The sequence below is a fragment of the Talpa europaea genome (assembly GCF_964194135.1).
Source record: "Talpa europaea genome assembly, chromosome: 9".
Lineage (NCBI taxonomy): Eukaryota > Metazoa > Chordata > Mammalia > Eulipotyphla > Talpidae > Talpa > Talpa europaea.
The window spans coordinates 41,839,732-41,851,372 of NC_140076.1; the positions used below are offsets into that span (position 1 = coordinate 41,839,732).

Sequence of the window (11,641 nt, forward strand, 5' to 3'; positions counted from 1 at the left end):
TGCTGAGAGTTGTAGATGGGAGAGCTGGGATTCAAACCAGGGTCCCTTACTATGCAATAGTTTCTAATGTGTGAACATAGCAGAGAAGGTTCTGCTTGTTTTCAATGCATAGTTTTTGTGTGGTACATTCATTAATTCAACATATATTTGTCAGGCAGGCTCCTCTGCTCCTGTGCTACTTCTGTTAAGGGACCCTCCTCTCACTTTCTCCCCACCTCTGCCCCTCTGCTACCCTGACCAAATCAGCCTCATATCTCTTCCCTGGGTTGTTACTACAGCTTCTGACGAGAAACAGGAACAGTTTAGCCATTTGAGTAGCTAAAAAAAGAGTTTGGAGGAAAGTGAAGGTGCTCAGACACACACACCTCCTCCAGCCACAATCACCCAGGATTGCAGTGTGACCAATCACCACTAGCAGACCTCTCCACCAATCAGAACTGTTTTAATCATGGCAAACCTGACTTGCATAGAGCAGACAAGCGTGTGCATTAATCCATCCTTTTGGTTTATACAAGTGCTTCCCATCTCATCCAACTGGGGCTCATAACTCAAGGGCTGCATGTGTTCTCTAAGATGCAGTCCTAATAACACACACACACACACACACTCTTATATTTTGCTTCAAACAGATCTCCTTTCTGGGACAACACTTACTAAGCAGTGTCTGCTTCTCTGGGTGACCCTATAAAACATAAGTCAGTTAGCAGCACTGCTCCACTTCAACACTGCCCATGGCTCCTATCCCACATGATTAAAAATCAAAGTCTTTACAGGGGCCTTATGGTTTTTAAATCTTTTCCTCCACCCTCACTGTTTCTAAACATGAAGTGCATCTTCTAAGACAACTCTAACAAGAAAGTTTCAACATCAAAAACAAAAACAAAGAGTTCTGTTGGTATATGATTATTTAACTTCTAAAAATGGTAACAAAAATAGTTTGCTTTTTAAAGCTCTAATTTATTTGGTTAAGAATCAGCCTCCTTCCTTGAAATAGTGGTATCTTTTCATGATATACATATAAGTTTTGCCCATGGGCAAGAGTCTGAAAAAAATTGTTCCAAAAAAGTAAATAACTTGCAGACTTATAAGACTTTATAGTTATGAAAGGCCTCTCACTAATCATACAGAGTTGGATTTTTAAGAACTCCTTGATCTAAGTCAATTTTCTCAGTTTAAGATTCTTCCATTCTTCTTAGTCTTCCCTAAATTTATTTTATATTCTAACTGACATGATGTAATTTTACCCCATGTACATTTTGACCAATAGCATCAAGTTGTAGTATTCTTGCTGGCTTTTGCACATAAAATATTATATAGCTGAGGACATAAATTCTAAATTGTATTTCTACTTACCCATGTTTGCCATATTTAGAGCTTCTTGTTCTTCATTAACTGGAATATAATAAAATGTCAAATTTATGTTTGGAATCAAGTATAGATCTTATTATTGCAAGCTTTTATTAAGCCTTAAAACACAAAACTCATGTACAAATATATGATGAAGATTTAAGCCATTTCATGAATAATTCAGTAGACTCTAAAAAATTGCCTGTCTCACAGAATTATCTCTTAATGATATATTTGCAGGGTCGTTCATTATATGGCATTTAATTGATATTATAATGAAATGAAACAAAAATAAAAATAAATCCCCACATTTGGAATTCTACATATTTGACTTACTGACAGCAAAAATAGTTGTTTATTTGATACTTAAACCCACAATCATTTTGGCTACTAATATATTTATATTATTTCATATTACATATATATACATATATACAAATACTAACTTGATAAAAAAAAATCCCATTAATGAATAAACAATCTTACCAGGCAATGTATATTTCTCTTTTTTGCGCTTTGACTTTTTTGCCACACGTGGGCGCTTGGTTTTTGGAGATTTTGGAGCCATGGCTCTGACTTAGGGTTCACAAAAAGATAATGTCGTTAGTAAATTATGGTTTACAGTTTCATATAATAAACATCATTTTGTACACACGAGGGTACACTTTGCTCAGTTTCTCCTTGGGCTACGTCAACATATATCTTTAAAGAACAGGTGTCCTGTGACTAAGACCTATTGCAACCAGAATCTTACTGGTGAGATCTTAACCATTTCTGTGGGGCCATTCAGTAGAGACACAAGGAGAGGACACTTGAAGTTTTCTGCCACAGGCCTTGCCATGGAAGCAGGAGAGAGGACACTGGTGCTACCCCCACCCTTCCTGTAATGAGACTTTCAATAATCCATGAGAGATGATGGTAGTTTAGATCAGGGAGGTGAGATCAGGTGGGATGGAAAAAGTAATTGGATTCTGGAATATTTTGTAAGCAGAGCCAATAGGATTTACTGATTAGTTGGATGTAGGATCTGAGAGAAAGGAAGGCATCAAAGGAAGACTTCAATGAGTTTGGTGTAAGAGACTGAGCACAAGCATAGGGTTTCTGTTTATTGGGCTGCAGAGCCCGTGGAAGACCATATTGGAAAGGAAAGAGCAGGAATTCAATTTTGGACCTGAGCAATTTGACTTTGGGAGGAGGGAGTTGATGTTTTCTTGCTTATTATTGTTTCCTCTGTAAAAGGCACAGTGCACACACTTAAAAAATATTGAATTAACGATTTCTCGCCCCCCTCCTTTTTCCCGTTAACTTTCTTAGCTTATGGATTTCCAGTTTGTACAAAAGACTTTGGCCTAAGGACCTGTGGAATAACTTTTATGCATGCTGCAACAGTTTTCTTTTGTTGCTGTAACATATTACTACAAACTTAGTATCTTTAAGCATTACCAATGTATTACTTTGTAGCTCTGTAGTCAAAAGTCTGACAGGGATCTGACTAGGCTAATATCAAGGTGTCAATAAGACTGTGTCCCATCCTTTCTAGAAGTTCTAAGGAGAATCTATTTCCTTGCCTTTTCCAGTTTCTAGAGGCCACCAGTATTTCTTGATTGGTGGACTCTTCCTTCCTCTTCAATACCTGCAATAGCAGGTTAAGTTTTTCTCACAAAATATATTCTCCACCTTTCTTCTTCCTCCTTCTTTTATAGTGTTTACATGGACCCACCCATATAATGCAAAATATTCTCTCTATTTTAAGATCAGCTGATTAGCAACTTTAATTCCATCTGTATCCTTAATTTCTCTTTGCCAGGTATGTTCTCAGTTTCCAAGAATTAGGAGGTGCTGCTTTTGCATTAATCATGAACAGATAAGTCAAAATTTTACTCATGTAAGCAGATACTGTATTATCACTTCTTCCTTTGAAATGTCTCCTGACTTCCAAACTCTTCTCTCCCATAACATCTTCTGGTTCACACTTTCAACATGTTCCCCTATATCAGGAGGTCCTAACAATTTTGTGAATTCCTTTGGCATCCTGGAAAGCCCATGTTATCAAACTAAAACATGGGATTAAACTGTATGGTGACTGATGAAAACAAAACTTCTAGTGTCATCTCAGTTGCAAACATAACATAGTATATATGAATGCTTATTAATTAAGGCCATACACCAGAAACTTATATTTTTGATAACTATATTTTAATATTCTGTATCCCTTAGAATCCCATGATTTAAAAAATTTATTGAAATATTACATTGGTTTATAACATTATATAAAAATATTTTAAAAATTATGATCAATTCAAATCAAATTATAAGATAGGAATATCAAATAATAACATCTAGCAGTGGTTCTAGTTATTACCTTAATTTTGAAGAAGTGAGTAGCATAAAAATATAAATTATATCCTGTTATATGAAAAAAATTATAATTTCTTTTGTGCCAAGGTCACAGTTCCTACTAACACTACTGTTTGGTTATGAAGAGTGAACAGAGCATACATTTCAATCAATGGTTTGTAAAAATAAACAAGTAGATTTTTTTTCTATCCATGGATTCCATACCCCCACTCTCCAACTAGATCATGGACATTTAACTGACATTTCTGTCTCCATTCCAACCAGAGCTGTTACTCATGGGGCAGGTCGTCAGAGCTTCTCTTTCTAAACTGCAGATATTAGCAAGTCACTTCCCTGTATATTGAGGAACATAATGGGGGGGGGGTCTCTATTATCTAGAGTGGCATTCTCCATAGTGTAGAAAAGCAGTTCATTTGCTATCCAATTTTCCTGGACCCACTGTGATTCTGAAAGTCTGGGCAAGTCGGGGCTCTGTGTTTTTTTAAATTACCATGAGGCAGCCTTGGTGGTCTATAGACTGGACTTTGCAAAACTGGATAGAGCCATACTTGTAAGCACCACCTTCTTACACCTTTCACAGTCTTCCTGGCCACACCTACCCTTTCTGTTCTACTGGCATTTCATGGGCTTCTTATTAATTCTCCAAACAGTGAGTACCTTCTTATTTCCCTCTCAGGGCAATCTCCTCCCTCCACATCCCTCTTGCTCAATATCATTGTCTCTGCTTGCATTAATCTTACTTGTTCTTCAAGGCTTAACTCCAATACAACCCTCTCTCCAAAGACTCCCAACTTACTCACTTAGGTGAACACAATCTTCTACCTAACACTTTTTTTCTTTGTTTTTTTTTAAGGTTTATTTATTTATGAATAATTAACTAGGGTGTAGGCCAGAGGTGTGGGGAGTGAGAGGATTCACCAGAGACAGAGTGGGGAACAGAACAGGCAGACTGACTGAAATACAGTGCTGAAGGGGGCAGCAGGAGAGACAGGAGAGGTCTGCGGCGCCATGTGGGTAACTCCCTGGCTGGCTGGGGATCGAACTCGTGCTGCAGAGGCTGAAGATACCTTCACAGTACTGTGCTTAACCCCTTGCACTACCAGGGAGGCCCTACCCAACACTTTCTAATTACACTTTAGTGTGTTTAATTATGCCTGACCTCTACGATGGCAAAGGGTCTCAAATTCAGTACTGCCTGAAGATTGTTATGAATTCACTCACTATTCAGCATACACTGTGGAAAGGAAACAGAAATTATTGAGTAGCAATTAAGTTCTGGAGATCACTACAGGAATAAGGCAAGGGTCTTACTTTCAGAGAGTTAATGTTCCCCCATCACCTTCACTGTTTATTCATTACAGTCCTTTCTGAAGGTGCTGAAGACATCTCAGCCCACTTTACTTCAGCCCACATTAATCTTCTTTGAATAACCAGGATCATGCTGTTTTTATATTCGTTCATCCATCCATTCAGTATATGCTGAGCTCCTACTATGTGCAGGCAACGTGACAGACACAAAGGCTATGCCACCTCTGAATAAGATGTGGTGCCTTCCCTCAAAGTTCTTAGAGTGCCGTTAACTGCTCTCTCGTTGCTATTTTTGCCTTCCTGGTGAGGCTGGAAGTTATTTGAAAGCAGGAGGGAAAGGTTTGTACGTTTTTGTAATCTTCATTGAATGCAGCACATCGCTGACACAATGAGAGCTTGGGACCTCTTGAAAGAGCAAAATAAGAACTTAATTGTTTTTCCAACCCTCCTTTCCCGTTCAGAGATTCCCTTACCTGTTACTGCTAACCCAAAGGGAGTAGAAGCCTCTTTACAATACCCTGGAGGAAAGCTCCTTCACAAGCTGGAGTTGGGAGTTAGATTCTCTTGAAAAACAAGTCCCAAGAGCTCAAACAACAGCAACCCAGCAGGCGGTTGCTAAGACGCATCCGTTGCTTACACTGAGAAAAGAGGCGTCAGCTCTGCTGAGATTGACAAGGGCCATCACCATACAGTGTCAGCTCCCTAACAGCCCCTTTCAGTGCCGGCTTATGATTGGTTGACATGACGTTGACGTCATGCAACAGGAACAGGAGTGAGGTCCTCAGTCTTCAGCTAGGAAGGGACAACTTAAGCAGTTACGTGTGTTGCAGGCAGTGGTCCACACTGACTCCAGCTCTGACTCGGTCCAAACCCCACACCTAGTGTAACGGTACTCAAAGACAATTCGTCTAGAGTGTGGTCGTTTGCAACAAAGGGTGAAGTGAAGATTGAGGACTTGAACCCCTTGGGGCAGCTACCCTCCTTACCGGAGTTGCAGCTGGGGCCCTGCCAGGAGTTACCCTAGATTCATCTGTGAAAGAGAGAAACTCGGGTTCAACCGGATGTCCTAGAACTTCTAATGTGTTCATTTTCCAAACCGAAAGTATGAATCTCTGCGGACAAAGATGAAATCTCAGAGTAATTCCAAGGCTTATTTTATCTGTGATTATGAATCCTGTGGGACTCATATGGTGAATTTAATTTCTATGAGCACTGTTTTCCTTCTTTACTTTAAAAATAATTGTAACATCTCAATTTGTAAGCCCGCAGCATTTAATAAAGCAGTGCAATTGACTGCTGTAATTGTCTAAATTAATTTTTACACCCTATTTAATATTTAATTGAGATGAGACTTGTAGATTCATAACATGTTAGAGACTTAATGATCCTATATGAGATGATGTGGAGGAAGGTCAAATAGATTCTTTCCAATTTCTGAATAATTTGTGTCTGCAAAATGCAAGTAAATTTTACTAAATAAATCATTTTTTAAAAACTAGGAGGAGCATTTATCATTCGGACAACCTTATCTCAGGTTCTTTTGCTGACACTGACACTGAGAGAATTGTTTTCCTGGGGCTCAGTCCTTCAGACTTCTTTTCTCAGTTTTTCTCCTGGTGGCATTATATTGATTCCTTTATTCTCCATGAATCCCTCCAAAACCAGCAGTGAACTTCCATTTCTATACTCTCAGTCTTATAGTTCTCTTAAGCTCTACACCTAAATTTCCATTACCTCCTGGAAATTTCCAAATACATTTCTAGTTTAGTGTTTAATAGTTGCCGGATGAAAATAATAATGAATAAGTAAATGAATTAATGGCTGAACCATAGTCATCACAACTTAGCAGAGCTTTCAAATCAGCTCATTGTCTTTACAGACTTTTTTCCTCCTTTATTTTCTACCATAGTTAAAAAATCACTGTCTATCAGTTTGCAAAGCTAGAAATCTGTCATCCCTGACTCCACAGCCAACATAGCACTAAAACCTGTTATTTTCTTTTCCTAAAGATCTCTCCAATAATCTATCTCTTTTTTTTAATAGAGGCATGTTTATTTATTGATTTATTTATTTAATTTGTTTGTTTTGTTTATACATGCACTGGGTACAGTCAGAAGCGCAGGAGGGTGAGAGAACTCACCAGAGCCAGAGCAGGGAGCAGGGAGCAGAGCAGGCAGAAGGACCGAAGCACACTGCTGAGGGGAGCAGTGGGCGGCAGGAGAGGTCCGCACGCCATGTGGGAGCAGAGCAGGCAGAAGGACCGAAGCATACTGCTGAGGAGCCGGGGAGCAGCCGGGGATCGAACCCATGCTGCAGAGGCCGTGGGCAACTTCGCAACCCAGCGCTCAACCGCTGCGCCACCGGGGAGGCCCAATAATCTATCTCTTTTGAGCCATCTTCATGCCTCTGCCTTATTCAGGTGGGCACCATCTCTAACCTAGAGGGTAGTAAGTCTTTTGACTTGATCTGTTGTCTCTTCTCTAATTTGTCAAGTTGCAACAGCATTCTAAAAAAGAGATTGAATCCTGCTATCACCCTGCTTAGATATTCACAGTCTAGCATATGAAACCTTGTATAAGCAGGATTCTGGAAGATAATAGGTTGTATTCCTAACCTCCTGCCTCTCTGCCTGGCTAAACTTACCTTCTACTCTAGTGGTTCTCAACTGAAGCCGGTAAGAGCAGGGGAGCCTGAAACTTAGGGGGTTATGGATTAGTAATAGATTGACCACTGTGGTTATTATTTGAAATAGAATTCTGCAAGTGAGATTTGTTTCATAGAAAGAACTCATGAGATTTTTGCATTCTGTTCCACAATGTATTCATGCTATTTTCATTTTTAAAAGTGAAATCTTTCTATGAGCATATATAGCAATTATATCTCAATGAAACTGGAAAACTTGTTTTATACCACTATTAGCTAGATTTGACATGCACTTGAATAAACTCAAGGAAGCCCCAGGAAGTTGTGCCTTGCTTATTCTGTGGTTTTCCACAATCCCTGGCACACTGCTGCACAGACTCAGGAAGGACAACCAGAGAGTTCTCTGGTTATGCAGAAATCTTGACTGTTGTCCCAGAATGCCATGCACTTTCACAACTTCACCTCTCTTCACCCTTCTGCCTCTTCTACCTCTGCCTCAAATTGCAAAGCCTTTCTTGGTCTTCATTATTTGGTAAACTCCTATTTATTTTTCATTAACCACCTCATATATCACCTTCTCTCAAAAGTCATCCAGGCACCCAACAAAATATCATTCTTTTCTGATTTTCTATATCAAGCATCACATTATATTGCAGTGGTTTATTTATTATTTTTTTTTAAGATTTATTTATTTATGCATACAAGAACTGGGGTGTAGGCCAGAGATGCGGGGGAGGAGGGGTGAGAGGATTCACCAGAGACAGAGTGGGGACCAGAACAGACAGATCTACTGAAATACACTGCTTAGGGGAGCAGCGGGTGAGACAGGAAAGGTCTGCTGTGCCATGTGGACTAGCTCCCTAGCTGGTGAGGGATATAAATCATGCTGCAGTGGCTGGCAATAGCCTGATAGCACTTGTCTTTAACCCCTGTGCCACCAGGGAGGCCCTGCAATGGCTTATTTATACAATGTCTCTCCTACTGAAATTTAAGTGGGAATGGTGTCTCATTCCTTTATATCACCATTGGTTTACACAGTATTTTACATGGATATTTAATAAAATATATTTTGATTATTTAATTGACAGGCTATTCGTGAAAGCTAATCTTTTGATAGAGGACTTTCTCTAACAAAAGCTTCTTTGTATTCTTCCAAAGAATTTCCTTTTCTTGCAAAAAAATTCATAATACTTTGCAGCTGCATTTAAAGAAGTAAAGATTAGAAACTTGTGATTTCAGTGAGACACCAAGTCTCTCTGCCATCCATTCTTTAGAGATTCCCCCAAGGGCATGTCCATTTGGAGGGATGAGTCACATGTCACAACAAGAAAGTTAGAATTTGTAGCTGAAAATACTTCTCTGATTATTTAAAGACATTTTGAGAAGTAAGTTTCAAATTGGATATACAGAAGGGTAATCTAATGATTTATATATGAGGTGGTTTTTAGTGCATGATTCTCCCACCCCCCCTTTTTTTTTAAACATTTATTTATTTATTTATTTATTTATTTATTTATTTATTTATTTATTTATACAAGCACTGGGTACAGTCAGAAGCGCGGGAGGGTGAGAGAATTCACCAGAGTCAGAGCAGGGAGCAGAGCAGGCAGAAGGACCGAAGTATACTGCTGAGGGGAGCAGCAGGCGGCAGGAGAGGTCTGCGAGCCATGTGGGACCCTCCTCCAGTGGCCAGGGAGCAGCCGGGATGGAACCAGCGCTGCAGAGGCTGCGGGGCAGCTTCACAACCCAGCGCTCAACCGCTGCGCCAACGGGGAGGCCCACTCTCCCACCCCTTTTTGAGAATTAAAAAAAAAAAGACCTTCAGAAACCAGCAGATGGAGACCCTGAATAGGAGTCTTTATTCCTTTTGTTTGTATGCATCAGAATGCCTGGGAGGGAGGAGGTGGGTGGAAAGGAAGTGTCCTTGTTTGAGTTCTAAACTGCTGGAATTCTGACATGTTTTCAAAGTGCTTGGGGAAAATATCACAAGCTATACTGCAGGAGGAACTAAGGAGTACCCCAAAAGAGTCAGAAATGAGAAAACGAAAAGTCTGACCTGGGAATAAAGCTTTACCTTTTGAAGGAGCAGGCCAATTGTGACAAGTCTAGAAAATATGGGCTAAAACTTCAACAAGAAATTGGAATATGTGTGACACCAAAGTAAGGAGAAAAGCTTTTTTATAACTTCTGTACAGAATGGCTTGGGTCACATGGGGTCTAAAAAGGACAGAGCCACCCCGCTTCTCTTCCCCTCTATGTGGTCCCTACAGGTGGTCTGCAGGCAATGAGCAGTAGCTGTCTCTAGAGAGCCAGTGCAGGAGCTGAGCAAGAAATGCTACGGGTAATTTACATGCATTCTATTAATTAAAGGTCATCATTCCTTTTATTAGACTGATTATACACAGGTAGGAATAGGTGCAGAGGAGAGGGAGAGGTTAAGTAATTCCCAGAAGGCAACCAGCAAGTGGTACAGGAGGGAATGAGGACTCCCTTAGAACTCCAAAGCCTGGTTTTTCCATTCACCAGTTTACTTGATTCAGTTCCAGCTGGGGTTAAGTGAGGGTCACCATTTATGTTGCAAACCTTTTCAAAATTCAAATTATTCCTGAATAATCATGCATTTCAAATATTCACTGTCCATGATGACTTCATTTTTATCTTAAGGAGATAGTGTTATATGGATATATACAGTTGTTAGAAATTTACTTATATTTTCCAAATTGCATTTGAGAATTAAATGTGCCAAGCCAGCTTTTGAGTATCTACCTTTTGGGATTCAATTCTTATACCCCAGTGCAAGAAAAGCTATTTCTATTTATTATTATCCATGCAACTGACTTTGGACTTAAACAAGGTTTCCTATTATATCTGACATTTTCTAGGTATAATTTGCCATACTACCTGTTATGAAAATTTAGTGACCTTTACAAACTTAACTGTGGCCCAAAAAAAAAAAAAAAAAACAAAAAAAAAACCTACCAAAACAATCGAAAGTGGTTGTAATTAAAACCAAGTTTCCTGACCCATGCCTGATAAGGAATACCTTAGGGTTTCATTTTAAAAAATTTTGAAGAAGGAGGTTACGGCTGGAAGTCTACTCTTTAAAACAATTCAATGATATTTGTTAAAGATGATAATACAGAACTTACTTATAGGGAATTTTACATTGGGAGAGCTATGAGGCTTAACTTCAAATACACCACCCTCTGGGAATTTAAAACCCTGGGCTGTGGGTAAAAAGTTACTAAGAGAAAACAACAGGGGTAGGTGGCCAGGCTAAACCCACCTAACAGGATTCTAGCCGAAAACAGGCCAGGGCAATATAACCTGGGGGATGGTAGGGGAGAAGAAACCTAATCAAGTATTGAGGATGGTCAGATTTTGGGACTAGGGTTAGGTTCTGGTTAAACTGATTTAGGGTTATGACTAAAACAGGATTTTATAAGGAAGTGCACGGAGGTAGGAGCCCGACCAAAGTTTGACCAAGCAAAGAATCTTTGTCACTATCTCAAGTATTTCACATTTCTTGTAAGAGTTTTCCAGCGCTCTTTGGGTCCCAGCACCCAGTCTAGAGGAGTCTGGTCAACAGTCCACTAATTTCAGAGCAATTCTTGGAAAACGGAAAGCGTAGATGGGTAACAAGACTTAGACTGCTGGTGGGGACTGTGCAAGCACACGCACCCCAGCACTTTCCATCCAAACTCTCCTTCACCCTCCACAACGCATGAATCAAACCCACCAGGAGGCGGGGCCATGGCGCATTTAAATCCCCGAGGCCAAGCATTTGCCCCTCAAGGCACAAACCCGGGAGCAGGCTTGTGCTTCAGTTTATGGAAACTGGAAACAGGAGCGATGCGAAGGAGTGGGGGAAGCTGCTGAGAGGACAGGAACAGCGATGGGCTCATTCAGACGACCTCCTTCGCCCCACCTGTTCCCCTGAAAGGTGGCCCAGAATGAGTGTGTAAGGTGATGCTGCCCTGGGGAG

At 40.1% G+C, this 11,641-nt stretch overlaps 1 protein-coding gene across 1 annotated transcript in view; it reads right to left on the reverse strand.

The window, feature by feature from the left end:
* The window catches only part of DNAI3 (dynein axonemal intermediate chain 3), a gene marked incomplete at both ends in the record, with an annotated part of 62,504 nt that extends 60,589 nt beyond the window's left edge, over window positions 1–1,915 (reverse strand). The window contains 2 exons of the mRNA XM_084242331.1: window positions 1,354–1,392; window positions 1,834–1,915. Coding sequence (XP_084098457.1) covers window positions 1,354–1,392; window positions 1,834–1,915 — 121 coding nt within the window. The remainder of the gene's footprint in view (window positions 1–1,353; window positions 1,393–1,833) is intronic.
* Between the last annotated feature and the right edge of the window lie 9,726 nt (window positions 1,916–11,641).